This window comes from Marmota flaviventris, chromosome 2, assembly GCF_047511675.1.
Source record: "Marmota flaviventris isolate mMarFla1 chromosome 2, mMarFla1.hap1, whole genome shotgun sequence".
Lineage (NCBI taxonomy): Eukaryota > Metazoa > Chordata > Mammalia > Rodentia > Sciuridae > Marmota > Marmota flaviventris.
Window position 1 is genome coordinate 71056921 of NC_092499.1, and position 19748 is coordinate 71076668.

The 19748-nt window shown below is 36.4% G+C and overlaps 1 protein-coding gene across 1 annotated transcript in view; it reads right to left on the bottom strand.

Annotated features, from left to right (window-relative positions):
• Positions 1-13395, bottom strand: part of Snapc1 (small nuclear RNA activating complex polypeptide 1) — a 28298-nt gene extending 14903 nt beyond the window's left edge. The window contains exons 1-7 of the mRNA XM_027929663.2: positions 13214-13395; positions 10072-10231; positions 9777-9917; positions 8985-9089; positions 5801-5959; positions 4414-4482; positions 3532-3594 (exon numbers count right to left, since the gene is read on the bottom strand). Coding sequence (XP_027785464.2) covers positions 3532-3594; positions 4414-4482; positions 5801-5959; positions 8985-9089; positions 9777-9917; positions 10072-10231; positions 13214-13341 — 825 coding nt within the window. The 5' untranslated portion in view covers positions 13342-13395. The remainder of the gene's footprint in view (positions 1-3531; positions 3595-4413; positions 4483-5800; positions 5960-8984; positions 9090-9776; positions 9918-10071; positions 10232-13213) is intronic.
• Positions 13396-19748: the final 6353 nt, after the last annotated feature.

A 19748-nucleotide genomic window follows, 5' to 3' on the forward strand; every position in this document is an offset into this window, starting at 1 on the left:
CAACATCTTGCTGAGTTACTTAGGATCTCCCTAAGTTGCTGAGGCTAGCTTTGAACTCATGATCCTCCTGCCTCTGCTTCCCAAGCTACTGGGATTACAGGCATGCGCCATCACGCCTGGCCTGATCCTATTTCTAATAACCTATTTCTCCTTTATTTTCCGTGTGTACCACCATGAGTTTTCAGTGGATCTACTTCATGCCTGGCTCTAGGTGTGGCCTAGAGCTGCCAAAATGAGTTTCACGTCCCCATGGCCACTGTTATTTATTTGTTCAGGAATGGGCATGTGAGCTGTATAATACATTATGTAATTCTATTTTAGAACTGCTTAACCATTCGAAAGGGAAAATTCCCTTTCTTTTGAACCTGAAGCTGGGACCATGCAACACTAGAGCTGCTACAAATAGCATTTAGAGACAATGACAGCAATATTCAAGGTCAGAAATGGAGGCTTGGTCCTAACAATATCTTTGTAGTTTTATCAGTCAATGAATTCCCTTATTTGCTTAAGCAAAAAAGTTTCAGTTAATTGTATATGCAGTATAGATATTAACAATTCTTAAAAAGCAATCAACTCTTTACCTCAAAGGGGGGCGGGAATCCTACAACCATGCAATGACACACTTAGTAACAATCTATGGAGAATACCATTTAATTATTTAACGATGTAAAAAATAACATATAACCAATCTAGAGTTCCATTTCATTTTTACTTTATTACCTTTGACTTCTACAATTAGGAAATGATAATACTTTCCCATAAAATAAACACATTTTAGATTCATGAGAAAAATACATGAAATTAAACACATATACTTATCAATACTCCCTCTTGAAACCACACTAAAGTAACAGTAAAAGAATAAAATTGCATAAACTCACAATAACAGAGACAACAGGAAACAATATACATATTAGGGCTGGGGTTATAGTTCAGTGGTGGAGTGCTTGCCTAGCATGTGTGAGGCACTGGGTTCAGTCCTCAGTAATACATAAAAATAAAATAAAACTATTAAAAAAAATACAACTATTAACAGAATAAAATTTTGGAAGATGGAAAGTGAAAAGACAGCAATAGCTGACTTAACAAAATGAAGAAGGCTAAAACCTACTTGCCTGCACTGAGGAAGTTAGTAAAAATTCAGCAAGCTCATCCAAATGGGTCAGAAATTGGAATCAGCAGAAATGAAACTAAAAAAATGGGTGAATGTCCTAAAAACCTAAAAGGGAATAGTGTCCCATTCCCCAGCCTCCTCCCATAAAAAAGAAATAAGATTTAAGACAGAAGGTAGGGTAAAGGAAATTAATGCTTACTAGTCTATAGACTTAAGGAAACTGTATAGCTAAGGGAATAAGACCTCTGTGAAAACAGGGAGCTTGAAAGCAACTTGTATAAGGCATGAGGAGCCTCTTGGGCGACTCTCTGCAGAACCTTGAAATTTCCCACCCACCCCAAGACAAAGGAACAAAAGATTATTCTCTGGTAAAAATGACAAGACTCAAAAAACAAAAGACATATGGGGTTAAAATGTTTCCTATTAACCACTTTTGAATATGAACAGGTATCCAGGGTCTTTGATCTTTTGGAAAAAAGCCAGTAAAATCAAAGATGGAGATCAAAATAAACAAAAAAGAAATTCAAAGGAAATAGGCAACATCAAAAAACTAGATAACATCCTTAAAGAGAAAATGATACTGCATCCTGAGGTGGGGGAAATTATTTTTTAAAGTAAAAAGAGATAGAGAGAATAAGAAAAATTCTTAATAATGAAAATATGTATCAATAGAAAAATCAATTTAATGGTTCAGAAGATAATGTTAAAAAATTGATAATAGAAAGAGATTGAAAATAGAAATGTTCAAGGAAAGAAAATGCTGTAAAAAATATCATCAAAGAATTACAAAAAGTTCCTCAGAACCCAAGATTATTAGATTGAAAGGACAGCTACCGTGAGTGACAAAGACAATGAATGCAAAAGAGCTATACCAAGTTACATCACCATGGAGCTTCCAAACTTCAGGGATAAAGAGAAAACCCCCAAAACTTCCAGAATCAGAAATAATAAGAAGAGAACAAGCTGAAGATGGTTGCCTCTCAAGGTCATTTCCTACAGGAGCAGGAAATGATGGAACAGAAAACTGTTGGGTTATATAAGTGATTGTTGAGTTATATATGAATTAAATATGAATATATCTATATATAGACTTTTAATTAAAGTAACATGTACAGCTTAAAAGTCAAATAAAAACCCAACAATCATATATGTAACCCAACAGTTTCCTGCTCCATCATTTCCTACTCCTTTAACCCAATCAACAAATGGGCCAAGGACCCGAACAGACACTTCTCAGAAGAGGATATACAATCAATCAACAAATATATGAGGGCTGGGGATGTGGCTCAAGCGGTAGCGCGCTCGCCTGGCATGCGTGCGGCCCGGGTTCGACCCTCAGCACCACATACTAACAAAGATGTTGTGTCTGCCGGAAAAATAAAATAAATAAATATTAAAAAAAAAAAAAAAAAAACAAATATATGAAAAAATGCTCATCATCTCTAGCAATCAGAGAAATCCAAATCAAAACTACTCTAAGATATCATCTCACTCCAGTCAGAGTGGCAGCTATTATGAAGACACACAATAATAAGTGTTGGAAAGATTGTGGGGAAAAAGGTACTCTCATACATTGCTGGTGGGACTACAAATTGTGCAGCTAATACGGAAAGCAGTAATGGAGATTCCTTGGAAATCTGGGAATGGAACCACCATTTGACCCAGCTATCCCTCGGACTATACCCAAAGGACTTAAAAACAGCATACTACAGGGACACAGACACATCAATGTTTATAGCAGCACAATTCACAATAGCTAAACTATGGAGCCAACCTAGATGCCCTTTAGTGGATGAATGAATAAAAAAAAAAAATGTGGCATACATACACAATGGAATTTTACTCAGCAAGAACAGAGAATAAAATCATAGCACTTGCAGGTAAATGGATGGCGTTGGAGAAGATAATGCTAAGTGAAGTTAACCAATCCCAAAAACACAAATGCCGAATGTTTTCTCTGATATAAGGAGGCTGACTCATAGTGGGGTAGGGAGGGGGAGCATGGGAGGAATAGATGAATTCTAGATAGGGAAGAGGAGAGGGAAGGAAAGAGAGGAGGCAGGGGATTAGCAAAGACGGTGGAATGTAATGGACATCATTAACCAAAGTACATGTATGAAGACACAAATTGGGTGTCAACCTACTTTATATACAAACAGAGATATGAAAAATTGTGGTATATATATATGTAATAAGAATTGTAATGTAAAAAAACACAAAGTACATGTATAAAGACATGAATTGGCATGAACATACTTTATGAAAAACTGTGCTCTATATGTGTAATAAGAATTATAATGCATTCCACTATCGTATTTTTTAAAAAAATAAATTCAATTAAATAAAAAAAAGAAAAATCAAAATATAATTTTAAAAACATGCAATTTTCAAATTACCTTATTAAAGAAATAACTTACCTGAACAACAACTGAAAAGGCTTTTGATTTTATTCTTGCTAATGCTTCTGCCCTTTCACATCTCTGGAAGAAAAATAAATAACAAGGAAAAAACAAAGTTAAAACACACAAATGTTAGGTGAAATTATGAATACTCAAGTATTTTCTATCAGAAATAAGATTTAAGACAGAAGGTAGGGTAAAGGAAACTAATGCTTACTAGGCTCAATTGAGTACAAACACGTTCAATAGACAATAGACGTAGCAGATGCCATAATATATATCATCCTCACAGTTATTCTTCATTTCTTTCTTTTCTTTTTTGTGGCGCTGGGGACTGAACCCAGGGCCTTGTGCATGCTAGGCAAGCATCTACCAACTAAGCTATATCACCAGTCCCTTGTTCATTTCATTCAGGTCTCCAGGAGGATAATGTGAATAAAAGCCTTAGTGACATGGCAGAGCCCTTGACAGCCATTTTTCCTCATTTGCCTATTTCAAAGATGGCTCCTTGTCTCATCTACTAAGACGGGTGAAAACTCTGGAGACAGGAAACAGCATACAGTAGCTTGGGTTCCATACTGGTTGAAAGGTTGACAAGTGACAGAAAAAAAGACAGTAAAAGTTTTACCCTATCCCTCTTAAAGGCACTTTCAACCACCATCATTACCACTAAAAACTGTTATCCTTACTACCTACTTATACCTGATGTGGCTTTATAGGATTTCTAGTAAAGAACAGACTAACTTTTCATAGATAGAAAATTCTGAATCATAGATTCTGATATTATTATAATGCTGACCAAAGACCATAATGTTCAATATATAAAATTATAGCCACACAAAAGTAAAAAAAGCTAATCAAACTGCTGCCCCATAAACAATAATATGGCAGTTGTCTGACCTCTGATTCTTGTGACTTTTCTTCCTTCTTTTCTTCTCCATCTTTATTTTTTGATTTTAAAGAAGGATCCTAAAAGAGCAAAAAAAGTTATTTATATAGACATATTTATAAAAACATATAAACATATTTACAATTTAATTAGTTACAAATTAATTTTACAACAGTAAGGATCAATTACTTCACTTTTAGTGCTATTTTAATTGTACAGAACAGGCTTCACTGTGGCATATCTGTACATGCAACTAGGATGCTTATTTTTTTTTTTTTATTTATTTTTTAGTTTTAGGTGGACACCATATCTTTATTTTGTTTTTACGTGGTGCTGAGAATCGAACCCAGTGCCTCACGCATGCTAGACGAGCATGCTACCACTTGAGCCACATCCCCCAGCCCCGCTTGATTATTTTAATTACTAAAAAACCAAAAGATCATCTCACAGTACTGCAACATAGGTCACTACCAAACTCTAAGATCACAATTAGGTTTCATAACAGTTCTAGTATTCATCAATAAAATACCTGAATACTTTATTCAACAGTAAAGTAACCAGAAATTGGTTCTATTTTTTATTTTTTCCTGGAAGTATTTATTAAAATAAAATGGAATCATAGTTTCAAAGATAAATTTGGCAAGTCTGGCACTTAGGTTTCCAGAATAAGGCCAATGTGGAATACAGGCAAGATTAATACTGTTGAATCAGAAAAATCAAACTAAAAATTTGTTGATGAGACTTGAAAATGGATAAGACACAGCAGATAGACACAACCCAGGTTCAGGATCTGCTACTATGCAGGAAAGTGAGACCACTTACAAATTCTGATTTAGAAGTGAAGTTGGTTTTCTGGAATTTTAGGTGAAGTCTACAAATACTTACATATTGGTCACTAATTCAAAATTTTACAACAATGTTGAAATCAATACTATGCCAAACAAAACATATCTATATGTCAGATTTGGCCCAAAGGCTGTCAGTATGTAACCTCTAGAAAAATGCCAAATTACAGATTAATTTTTTTTATATTTATTTTTTAGTTGTTGTTGGACGCAATACCTTTACTTTATTTATTTATTTTTATGGGGTGCTGAGGATTGAACCCAGGTCCTTGCACTACCGCTGAGCCTAGCCCAAATTACAAAGATTATAAGAATATAATATACAAGAATACTTATTCCTGATATATATGTATGTGTCCATGTGTGTTTGTGTGTTGTATATTCCATTTGTAAGGGCAAATGATGCCACATGGCTAATGACTGACAAAACCTTAAGTAGAAATCTTCACTATACAGGAAAGTACCCACTAAACCAGGCTGCCTCTCAACATACCACCATGTCTAAATATTCATGTACAATGTACAGTAAGTGATCAAACATGCAACTGCTTACCTTTCTGTCTTTATGCCACTGCTGATGCTCCAAAACTATGTTTTTAATATTATCCAAAAAATCATCCTTTATCAAGCTGAGGGCTTTATCTGGCTTGGACTTATCAGCTGAAATTATATGTTTCATGTTCTGATAATGATCATGAACATTCAGCATTTCCTAAAAGTAAAAAGATGAGTTTTTTATTTCAATTTATTTGGTGGGGGTGGGTAATGAGGATTGAACTCAGAGGGGCTTTACCACTAAGCCACATCCCCAGAACTTTTTATTTTTTTATTTTGAGATAGCGTTTTACTAGGTTGCTTAAGGCCTCACTTAGATACTGAAGCTGGCCTCAAAAGTGTAATCCTCTTGCCTTAGCCTCCCAAGTCACTAGAATTATACGAATGCACCATCATGCCCAGCTTGAGGACAATCTTAAAGGCAAAACCAATGCAAAACACACTCACTTTACAAAATGACTGAGTTCACAGGAAACAATAAGCTACAGGTACTATGAAAATAACATAATCATGTAAGAAAAATAGTACAACTTTATTATTAACAAAGAGACTGTTTTCCAGTGGTATGGGTTTACTGAATTCAACTCAAGGCACATTGTTATGGGGAAACATTGGGAAAAGACTAATTAGGGGAGCAAAGAATTATATTCTAACTTATAATGAAAATTATTGTAATACAACATATCATTATATATCAACCCAGAAAACCAAGATATTTTACATCATAAGTGTGACACAAAGAACATATACACAGTCCTTCATTCTTGGCTAGAAATTCCTCTGTAATGACACTCGCCCACCCCTTCAAAGAATTCCATCCCATTCCCTTAAGTTTCATCATTACTTGAGTAATAAGAACTAAAATAAATAAAGGGTGACTTATGTCACCATGTAAGACATCATTTATTAATCAAATCTTCCGCTTTAAGAAACTTCCAGCCAAATAGGCCTATGGGATAGGGAGATAGCACACTGTAGCCAGACTTAAGACACCATATAAATCCTGGCACAGGAACTTGGCTGTAAGATCAGCAGAGAATTAACACTTTAACATCACTTTAACATCTGAACAGCCTATTAAGACTACTTAGACTACTCAATTCAATTAATTTCTAGTGGATTTTGGTGAAATGGACAGCTAGCTGTTCAAGAAATTGTAAACTGTTCAGTAGTGATAAGTCCTCAGATAAGCAGGATCTGCAATAGAGCACTGTCCAGACACTAAATCTAATCTCTAAAAATTTTCAATGATGTCTCTCTACCAAAAAGAGAACATATTAATTCCATCGATTATACAAAGTACTTTTTGGGGGAGTATTAGGGATTTAACCCAGGGGTGCTTAACCACTGACCAATATCCCCAACTCTTTTTTATTTTCTATTTTGAGATAGGGTCTCACTAAGTTGCTTAGGGCCTTGCTAAGTTGCTGAGGCTGTCCTTGAACTTGCAATCCTCCTGCTTCAGCCACCCAAATCACTGGGATTACAGGTATGCATCACCATGCCTGACTTGAAGTACTTTTATTGCATTTATTTTCTCATACTTCTTTCTCACCAAGCTGCTAGAGGGAAGGAACCTAGTTTTTTTAAATCTTACTTCAAATGATCAGATGTTTGCTAAAAATGATGAATTTCTTTCCCCAGTTCCAGTTCAGATCAGGTCCTACTATCCAACCAATAGGCACTGTATTGATTCAGAAATGAATATGAACCTTAACTCCATTACTTCAGATATTTAGTAAACATTTACAAACATCATAGATGTAATGTGACAGGCTGATGCTCTGTGGGGAATCCAGACAAAGTAAATAAAAAATCTGACCCCTCTTTTACTGCTGATTTAGGAAGACAGTGAATAAGACAGGGAAAAACAGATTCTTTATTAAGGGTCTATATCCCATATGCCAAAGTATTCAGCCATCAGCTTATCTCAGTTCTCATAGTGAGGAGAAATAAAGACAGCAATCCTAGCCAGGTCTGGTGGTGTATGCCTGTAGTCCCAACTACTCAGGAGGCTGAGGCAGGAGAATCACTTAAGCCAGGATTTCAAGGCCAGCCTAGACAATACAATGAGACCTTGTCTCAAAAAACAGAAAGGAAAAAAGAAAAGGGAAAGATAGTAATCCTTATATTAATTCAGGGGAAACTAAAGCTCAAAGAGATTAAAAACCATGACCAAGGTCTCCCCTTCCAATCTCCACTGTATATGTTATTTTGAAATTCATTGATTAGAAAAGGCTATAACCAACCCTATAATGGAATTTTATATTAACCTCAGGCAATGCTTTTCTATTCATATAAAAGTCTGTGAGAGGCTGGGATTGTGGCTCAGTAGCACAGTGCCTGCCTCACACAAACGTATAAGGCACTAGGTTCAAGCCTCAGCACCACATAAAAATAAATAAATAAAATAAAGATATTGTGTCCATCTACAACTAAAAAAATATTTAAAAAAAAAAAAGTCTGAGAGTACCATTATTCATCTGTGCAAAAAGAGATTTTTTTAAATAGTGTACAATTCTAATAAAATATCAAAATATATTAGATGATAAAACTACTTTAAAACCATAAGGCATATCCATAAATCCTGATTTTAAATATTTGTCAAAATAGCCTGTTTTAATGATAGGTTTTTAAATATTATAAAAAGGAATTTAGGAAATAAATTCCTATTGTTAAAAAAATTAGAGCCAGCTGAGAAGGAGGATTCCAAGTTCAAAGCCAGCCTCAGCAGTGAGGTGCTGAACAACTCAGTAAGATCCTGTCTAAATAAAATACAAAATAGGAGTGGGGATGTAACTTAGTTGATTGCCCCTGAGTTCAATCCCCAGCACACAAATAAATAGATAGATAGATAGATAGACAGATAGATAGATAGAGATAAAGTTACTTTAAATTCTTATTTTTCAATATAACAAAAAACACAAATGGTTGTTTTAGTATATGAATCCACAGATCCTGAGTCTAACAGTATTTTACATCTTTCTCTTTCTTATGCTTCAAGATTTACAAATCCTGATACATTTAGGGTGTTCTATTTCTGATACTTAGAGAGAGTAAGAGCATTCCATGATTGGTTAAAAGAAAATTTGTCAATATCCAGTAGATGAAGTTATAACCTCAATGTATAATCAGCAATAAAACATTTTTTTTTAATTTCAAGGATATAAAATCAAATTTACCTCTAATACATCAGAAGTGATAAGTTTCATTACACGATCATCTGGATCCTTAAATTCTTCTGTAACTTCAGCTCGTTGAATTTTCTTCTTCATTCTATATGAAAGCTATACAAGAAATGTCTTTTAAAATGGATGCATTTTAAAGGATATTTTTAAAGTATTCAAATATAAACTAGCAATAAAAACTTGTCTATCAATAAGCATGAATAAAACAAAAGCAGCTATGTGTGTATATTTGTTAAATACCTATTTTCCAAAGACTACTAAACTTTTCAATTATTCCAGTAGATATCATACCACCAGCTTACAAATTCATATGAGATTCAGAGAAGTTACATGATTTGCCAGCTAACAGCAGAATTAGATCCTTCTTCAGTGCTCTTCAACCTAGTCTCTCAATTGTCACAAGACTGAAGAAATAACAGATTTTAATGGAAGTTTTAACTTTTCATCAATTACTCACTTTTCATCAATTACATATTAAAATTTCCTGGTCCTCTTTCAGTAAATTCTCATTTGAATAAAGAAATACATGAGCAAATTCAGATGCCCAATCTCATTTCCTTTTATAACAATTTACTTAATGCATATCATTCAGAAACATATTACATTCAAAAACTTTTGTTTGCAGGAAAAAAACATAATCAGAAAACATTTTCTTCTATTTTTAAGTAGGCTACAACTTTTGAATATTATTAATAGTCATTCCATCTTTATGGAAAGTGAGGTGCTTAATGGACAATAAAGTATAACTTCTCATTTAAAAAACAAAAGTTATTTTAGGCAACATACCAATTTAGGCATTGCTGTAAAGTGAAATGCTTTGTCTAGTCGTAACTTCCTAAAAATATAAGCTGCATCAAAATGTTGTGCATTTATCAAATCTTGCTGAAACTTTAAAACTTCATCCCAATCCTTTAGGGCAACTCTGATCTGCAATCAGAAAGAGTAAAAAATTGTAATGAATTTAAGTCTTTTTCATAAGTGTATTATAATTTTAAAACACTACCATTTCTATTTAAGTCAGTTTATTACAAAAACATTGTGTCAAATTTTTGCTGTGAAAAAACAACTTACCAAGTATTACCTTTTGTTTTGGCTGACATAGCTGGGTATTATATAATCCATATAGCAGATACAAAGCACCAACTCTTATCTGGAAGGTGTATGGAGGTAAAAAATATCGCCAAGCCAAAGCTAAAGCTTCCTTTGTAAATGTGTTCTTTTCTAAATTTCTCATTTTACCACTAGAAAACATAAAGAAAATATATTATGATTCATTAAGAAAATAAAAGATGAACAAAAACCAGAAACAGGTATATACTTATTTAAACAACAGTTGTGACTAATTGGATGAAGATTCAAAGGCTAATCCTTTCAAGACTCAAGCACAAAGAGCTAACTTTCCCCTTGTGAGGCACAACCATAAACAAAATACAGTTCCCCAAAGCACCAACTTTACTTGCCAAATTGGAGAGCAAAGAAGGGGATTCAAATTAGTACTAGAGAAACATTTAAAACATCTAATATTTAAATCAATGGTCATGTTACAAAACCAAAAACTGTGTGCAATCTAATATACCAGAGATTTGCATTTAACCTCCACTATCCTTGGGAAGCCTACATGAAAAAGAGAAACAATACAGTGTAACCCACCCTACCATTCTCCAGAGCACTGCAAAGCCAATGATAGGAAAGAAGAGCAGGGATATAAGAGCAGATTTCATCAACTCTCGAAAGCTTTGTCCAAACATCCATCAGAGAATACATCTCTCTTAGAAATCAATGTAATGACACAGGAAATACATTTCCGTGCACCTACATGGCATTATTAATACACTATCCAAAATTGTGCCAAGTTAACCAAAATTTTTAAATTTTTTTTTTTTTAAAGCCAGCAAGATCATTACTTTGCCAAAAGTTAATGTAATATCCTTCTTACAACTTTGGATAAAACAATGAAGGAAGGCATATTTTAAGCATATTATGGATTCTATATAAACCCTGAAACGAGGAGATTAGTGCCTAATTTTTAATACCTTAGCTAAATGTCTCAAAGTGTATTATTTAATAGACACAAGTAATTTGACACAAAATGCAAATAAGGATATGTAGAAATTTTCATTTTATAACAGCAGTATAAAACAAAAATTATCCATGCAGCCAGTAAGCAGAGCCTATATTATAGCTGATTAAAAGTAGGGAAGGGGTCTGGGGTTGTAGCTCAGTGGTACAGTGCTTGCCTCACATGCATGAGGCCCTGGGTTTGATCCCCAGCACCACATTAAAAATAAAAATGAAAATACTGTGTCCATCTACAACTAAAAAAAAAATATTAAAAAAAAAAGTAGGGAAGGTAATCGACTGGCTCCTCAGATATTTTTCTATTAGCTAAAAATTGGGGTAACCCTAGAAAACTTTCCCTGAAATGCCTTTTTTCCCCAAAAGTAGTACATGAAAAATCATTGATTTTAGAACCAGGCAATACAAACACACTGCACATATGTAATCTAAGTTACTTGGGAGGCTTCAGCAGAAGATGACTAGTTGATGAGGCCAATCAGGGCAACTTAGGGAGACTTTGCTCTAAAAACAAAATAAAAAGCTCAGTAGTATGAGGCTACCATGTGAGAGGCCCTGGGTTCGATCTCCAATACTGCAAAAACAAAAAGAAAAAAACAGGGAGACATATAGGTTTCAATATCTGCTCTACCACCTTCTAACTGCAATGTGGAGGAAATTACTTCAACCTCCTTAAACCTCAATTTCTTCACCCATAAAACAAGGATAATTATATCTGCTTTCAGAGTTGTTCTATGAAGTAAGTAAATTATGCTATAAATTAATTACATTTAGTATTTTTTTAAATTAGTTCTCTTTTCATCAGCTGTATAATAAATAGAGAGTCATCCTTCATCTCCTGTAATTTACAAACTACACAGGTAGTTTACACCAACAGAGAGAAAAGAGAACTTTTATATTTTACTCAGCAAGACACAGTTTAGTCATAGGTTTCATTCATTCAATTATTTAGCCTTTTCAATATTATATGTGCTGTGCTAATGGTAACACGAAACTTACCCATTCACTGTCCTCAAAGCTCAATCTAGTGGAGGGAAAATTGAAAAGTAATAACAATGAACTTTAGTGAGCTCTTGGAAACATTTGATATTTCTTAGCTCATTTAATCCTCAGGACTACTATTGCCTCTATTTTACAAATAAGGAAGCTCAAGCAAATAACTTATCCCAAATCCCAGTTAGGGCACTCGGCATTCAAATTCACATAGCTGGGCTCTATGGTCTGTCTGCACTCTTAACATATCCTATACTGGCTCTTCATCTACACAATAAGATGTGATAATCAGTGAGATAAAATAACCAGGGGAGAGGGGCTAGAGCATGAACACCCGCTTAGAAGGGAGAAAGATATCTCCAAGGAATTGGCATCTGGACATAAAGTGGGTGAAGAATAAAGGGGACAAACAAGTGGAAGTAGAGGGTAAACTCTAGGCTTAGAAAACGCCAAGGGCAATTGCTGGAACAAGATAGTGTATGGAAGGGGCTGGAAGAGGAGGCTGGAGATACAGGCAGAGGCCAGTCACCGAGAATTGCCTGCCATGTTAGAGAATTTGAATTTTATCCCAAAGACAACCAGTAACAAACACTGAAGAGTGGTGAGCAGGGAAGTGACGTGATCAATTTTGCACTTTAAAAAGACACTGTTGGTCGCTGCATGAAAAATGAATTCAATCATGCAGGATTTTATCCTTGCTCGTGCGACTGTTCAGTTTTTTAAACATGGGGCTCTAGAAGAACCAGACTGGGGGAAGTCAAGATAATGGCCTAGATCAGGGTGGAGGCAGTACAGCTGAAGAGTTTAGGAGACTAGCCAGAAACGTATATTCGAGAAGAGGCATCAAAAGGATGCAATCGAGGGGCTGGGGATGTGGCTCAAGTGGTAGCGTGCTCGCCTAGCATGCGTAAGGCACATAAAAATAAGATAAAGATATTGTGTCCACCTAAAACTAAAAAATAAATTTAAAAAGAAAAACAATTAAAAAAAAAAAAAAGATGCAATCGAGGCCTTATGAAATCGCCCAAAGAAAGTGCGAACACAGACGAAGGCCCAGGAGAGATGGAGACCACTTTGGGGACTGCTCTCTTAACCATTTCCACGTGCGGAGCTACAAACTGGAAGGAAGCAATTTTCAGTGGAGAAACACCCACCAGAAGATGGTCCCGAACTTCATGTTCCTCCAAAGTTCCGTGAAGTCCTCGAAGCGAACGCTGTCAGTCTCCTGGAAGCGACTGAGCAGCGCCTCACAATCGGTCTGCAAGCCCGGAGGAGTCCCCATGCCTACACAGCCCGCATACCACGGACACACCAGCCTGCGGCGGGCGCTGCGGAAACCGGGTCATGAAACCCCGCCCCTTGCGACGTGACGCACGCGCTCTCCGTGTCGCACTATCCGGCACCTTCAGCTCCGCCTTCATCCGGGCCTATAGTAGCGTTGGTGTGCTTATTGCGCATGCATCAAGGCCTATTGGCTGAGAACTACGTTAGAGGGCCGTCTGTCCCTCTTCTTTAAAGTAACCCTGGAGTGACAAAAGTCAACAAGCTCAACCCCACTACACCTGGAAAGAGGATTTAAAGAAGAGCGTTTACAAGGAAATGGGCTCAACTCATTTTCCCTCTCATTGTTGAGATCCTTTATAGTCTGCCCACTTAATGTGCTTAATTTGTGGCTCTCATAAACCTGGTAGTCTACAAGCACTTGAGACAAGGAGCTCTATCTCATACCCTCTTGTAAACAGCCCTTCCAACACACACACACACACACCATGCCACAATCTAGAACCGAATTAGAGTATCTACTTATTGTTTGACTGAATTGACTCTCTATGTACACTATACCTCTTAGCTTTTCCCAGGAGCTAGCTATAAAGTAATAGTGCTTTAGAATATTTCTTTGATCGCAAGTCATGCTGTTATTCTTAGAAGTATCCTGGCGTAATAGCATAGAAAGCACTGGACTTACTGGAGATGAAGGATCAACTCACTAACGTTCCTGATCATTACTCCTTTTATTTTTTTTTTTTTTATATTTATTTTTTAGTTTTTTTTGGCGGACACAACATCTTTGGTTTTATGTGGTGCTGAGGATCGAACCCGGGCCGCACGCATGCCGGGAGAGCGCGCTACCACTTGAGCCACATCCCCAGCCCTCATTACTCCTTTTAGATTTCTTAAATATTTTATGTAAAAAGAAAATTTATGTGGTGTATAAAATATGCATAATAGTAAAACAAATCTCTGTGCACCGTTCCTATTTAGGAACCAGAAGATTATCAACACCCTCATATCAATCTTGAATTCCTCTAACCAGTTCACCTTACTTTGCCCCACCTTATTAACATCTACCCTTTACTTTGTTTCTCATTCTTTTGTATATATTTTATCACCTGTGTATGTATCTCTAAGTAATATAGTTCTTGCGAAAAGGGTATTGCAATTTATAATACATGTTCTTTGAATTGCTTTTTTTTTTCCTTTTGAAACAAAGTCTCCCTAAATTTTTTGAGGCTGGCCCTCAAACTTTCCATCCTCCTGTCTCTGCCTCCTGAGTCGCTGGAATTACAGTTGTGCACCACCACACCCAGATCTTTGAATTGTTTTCTAAATAATATTATTTGTAATATTCATTCATGTTGTTATTCATAGCTGTAATTCATTCATTTTTCACCTGATATTCCAATGTGTTAATATACATTTATCCATTGTAGATTTTTCTGGGCCAGGCCTGGAAGTGGTGCACAAAGGGTGGTCTGCTGATCCCTGTTGGTCTGCAAACTGTTTATTACCTCTCCATCTCAGGAGAGTATAGAAAGTGAGACTGTAAAATTTTTTTAATATTTATTTTTTAGGTTTTTTTTTTTTTAGGTAGACACAATCAATATCTTTATTTTTTCATTTTTACTTGGTGCTGAGAATCGAATCCAGTGCCTCACGCATGCTAGGCCAGCATGCTACCTACTTGAGCCACATCCTCAGCCCCAAGACTGTAAAATTTTTTTAATAATATTTAAATTTTTTTTAGTTGTAGATGAACACATGTATCTTTATTTATGTTTATGTGGTGCTGAGGATCGAACCCAGTGCCTCACACAGGCAAGGCAAGGCTTTACCACTGAGCTACAGCCCAGCCCATAGACTGTAAACTTTTTATGATAAATGGCTAAAATAATATCATGTCTGTTGAATATAATAATAAAAATGGGTTTGTATTTGGTATGACTTATGTGTGTGTGAGTACTGAGGATTGAACCCAGAGATGCTCTACCACTAAGCTATCCTACCAGCATGCTCCCCTCTTTTATATTTTATTTTTCAGACAGGATCACAATGAGCTGCCCAGGCTGGCCTCAAACTTGTCATCCTCCTGCTTTAACCTCCCCCAAGTAGCTGGGATTACAGGTGTGTGCCCAGTTTGGTATGATTTAAATTCCATTTTTTTCTGGAAATTTATTTTATTGTAGCAGTCCGTGATTGAATGGGTGAAAGGATGGCACATTACCATGGTTAGTTTGAGAAGTACATATATACACCATTTCAGTCCCCATTGCATTGGCCAGAATTCAGGTCATATGGACCCAAGTAAGAGCAAAGGGGGGTGAGAAATTTAGTACCTAACTGAGCAACCTCTTCCCAGTGACAGCTCCAATCTATGGAAGAGGTACACAAATCATTATTGTAGTGCAGACTTTTCTGCTACAATTTTATTCCAGAAGTCTAAAAGTATTTAAAGTTTTCACTTTTAATCTACTGTGATCTATATACAAATGATTTCTCAGTATAGTATGGGCTAAGGATTCAATTCCATTTTTCCATATGTACAATCATCTGTATGTACATGTATTTACCATGTGTGTAATGTTCTATCACCTGTTATTGAATGGTGCATCCTTTCCCAATGCTTGAAAGTCACTTCTTTCAAATATGGAGGGTATATGGGTAACTGCAACTAGTGCATAACTGTATGGCTCTGTATCTTTTATTAAAATACAATTGTTAAAATGACCATTTCCATTACTGTTAATAAATAGTTACTATTCTGAGCCTCCTTACCACTCTCAACTGCACCATTCAGATCACCTGTTCCCCTTCCCTGGAATCCCCTAACCATTTTACCATTTTAAAATAGTAAAGTCCAGCACAAGAAGAGGCCTCCAGTAAGTATGCCAGTGTGAATCTGTTTCCGGGGTTACTATCTACTTGCAAGGCCCCATTTAGATTGCGCTACATGAATAACATAGTCTAGATACCAGAGCTTTTTTAAAAAAATTCATATTTAAGAAGGACATTTCTCTTATCTTGGTATTCTTCAGGAGGATCTCGACTATTCTTAGATTTTACTTTCCAGGCAAGTTTTAAACTTGACTTGTTACATTTACCTAATAGTGCCATTAGTACATTAGTACATTATTAATGTACTAATGGCACTATTAGGGGGTTGCATTAATATATAAGTCAGTCTGGGAAGGAATAACATCTTGATCATATTGAGAATGCCTATCTATAAACATTTCACCTTTAGAATATTTAACAAAATTTTACAATTTTTCTCTATGAACTTTTTACTTGTCTTGTGCTGGATTTTCCCTATGTACATTATGCTTTTTTGTGGTTATTGTATTTGGTATCATTTACTTCCTTACATTTTCTAATTGCTTAAATCCATTATATAAAAATACAATTGAGCCAGGCATGGTGGCTCATGCCTATAATCCCAGCGGTTCAGGAGCCTGAGACAGGAGGATTTTGAGTTCAAAACCAGCCTCATGGTGAGGTGCTAAGCAACTCAGTGAGACCTTGTCTCTAAATAAAATACAAAATAGGGCTGAGAATGTATCTCAGCCCTGAGTTCAATCCCCAGTAGCCACCTCCACCCCCCCAAAACAATTGAACTTTACATCTTGATCTAATGTCAGTCAGCTCCTTGTTAAACTCTTGTTAATTCTAATAACTTTTCTGAAGATTCTTAAAGATTTTCTGTGTAGATCATAACAGAAGCTGTGAATAATAATAATAATAATAATAATAATAATAATAATTTGTTTTTCTAATCCCTATTCCTTTTATTTTGGTAGTAGGGATTGAAACCAGGGACACTTTACCACTGAACTATATCCCCAGCCCTCCTCCTCCCTTTTCTTTTTTTTTTAAAGACAAGGTCTTTCTAATTTTCTGAGATTCTCACTAATTTTTCAAGGCCGGTCTGTAACTTGCCATCCTCCTGCCTCATTCCTCCCGAATCACTGAGATTACAGGTGTGTGCTAAATTTTATTCCTTTTATTTCTTATTCTCCTCTTATTCCTTCTGGCTAAGACTTTCTGTACTATGTCAAATATAAACATGGAAGCTTGGTTATGTGTCTGTTACTGTTCTACCACTCTTTTAGAGTGCTTGGTACACAGCAGGTCCTTAATGAAGAGTCTAGTGACTGAATCAGTTATTTTACTTTTCAACTCTATAGTTTCTAGCTGGGTCTTTTAAAATAATTTCCATCTATTTTTATTTGTAGTTGACAAGCCATTGTCACAATAGATTCCTTTTCATCTTTAAATATGAAAAGAAGATTTCCTTTGCTTCTTTGAATATATTTTTAATGACTGCTTTAAATTCTTTGTTAAGTTGGCTATCTGGACCCTCCAGATAATTTCTATCTTTTTTGTCTATGAATAGAAACTTCCTGCTTTCCCCCCATGTCTCACAATTATTTTGTTAAAAACATTTTTGGTAACTTATTGTTTTAATTTTGGATATTGATGGGCTTGCCCCTGTAACTTCTTTTTTGTTTGCATGTTTAGTGACTTGGCAGGACTATTTTAATGAGTTCATTTGCCTCATAACTTGGCAACTGCAAAGTTGCTCCTTAGAATTGGTAGTGCGGTCCTGCTCACACAGGTACCTTCTCCAAAGGTGTGCCCTTTCCCATCTACCAGGGCAGGCACCACATTACTTACCAGCAGTAATGCACTTCCCACAGTGTATATGCTTGTGCACAGGAACACTTCTCTCTGCAGTAGATGTATTGGGGGAGGGAAAGGGCTAGCTGAGGGGTCAGGGCTGAGCAGTCTACCAGCAAGGTCGGGAGCTGCTCAGCTGCTAATCTCTCCATCATGTGTTTGTTTCAGAAACAAGAGCCCATAAGTGCTGTCTCTTTCCTTCCAAGAATAGCCTTCTCATGGGACTGCTGGTTACTCTAACTCTGGGTACTGTCCTGTCTTAGCTGCCCGTTGCCCTTGTTACCCCATGGCAACTTGGGGACAATTTAACTTGCTCCTTTGGGTAGCTTTTAGTTAAGCCTAGCAGTGATCCCACAGAAAAATTTTTTGTCATATCAGCCCTTGCTCATTTAAATTATCTGTATGATATGTCCTGTCCACAACTTAGAGAAATAAAAACAATAGCAGTGAGAAAAAAAAAAAAAGAATTGGTAGTGCGGACCATGCACACAGTCACCCTGGGGTGATAGTGATTTTTACATGCTCTTTATCTTTTTTCCTGATCTCTTCATTAAACCCTCTGCCCTGTGCATTGGTATCACACCCAGCTGTTAGTCTTCTCTAATTACTAGCTAATTGCTGTATTGCTTTTGACAATGCCCTGGGGCATAAATTGCACCACAGTCTAAACCAATTAAATGTAGGATCCTTTGCAGAGGTAATTTTGAGCTGTCTTGGGGTATGATCTATTCCCAGGGCTGCTCTTCTTGGTTGCCTCTTCCCTGGCTCTCTCTGGCAAACTAGTTGGCCTGCATTTTATTGTTTCTCTCTCTCAGGGAGCTACCAGCCTCCTCTTACTTGCTTACTACTCAAGCATCCATTGTTTTCAAGATCTCTTTTAGAGTTAAATTTCTCCATATTCTATTCCAAATAAAGTCAGTTCTTCTGGGGAGAGCTTCAGAGTTCTCTGTTCTTACAGGTGCCTCTCCTTCTGGGCAAAATCTCTTAGCCACTGTTTCAGAACTGAGGATACAGATGGTGGCCTTCACTCAGAGTCACTCTCCTGATTTATGGGCAGAGCTCTGGGAGGGGGCTGTGGCTTCTGTTATTTTCAGCCCACCTACCCTGGAATGAAACTCCCATCATATGTGTGAGCTGGGGTAAGGCCAATTTGGGAATCCCATTTATCTCCAATCTCTTCGCAACGTGCAGCATGGAATTCAGTCTCTGCAATTTAGAGCAAAGCAAAATGAAAAAAATCCTGAAGGGTACAGTGATACACTCCTATAATCCCAAAAGTTTAGGTGGCAGAGGCAGGAGGATTGCAAGTTCAAAGCCATTCTTTGCAACTTGGTTTAGGGCTCCTCTTAGTGAGATCCTGTCTCAAAATAAAATATACTAAGGAGCTGGGGATGTGGCCCAGTAGTTAAGCGCCCTGTGTTCAATCCCTAGTACCAAGACAAAAAAAAAAAAAAAATCCTAGCAAACTGCCCGCCTCCCCACCCTGGGAAATACTATATTCTTTTACTGGATCTTGGGGGAAAGGGCTCCACTCACCTGAGTGGAATTTCTCATGGTAAAGGCAGTGGGCAGCAAATCAAGGCTTAAGTACCATTCACCATTGCTACTTTACCAAGATTTAGTAGATTCTTTTGAATAAATGTTTCTTCATTGGCTTCAGATAATTCCAAGAACTCTAAATTATTCCTTAAACATTTTCACTAGTTATAGTTGTTTCATTGAGCAGTGTATCCA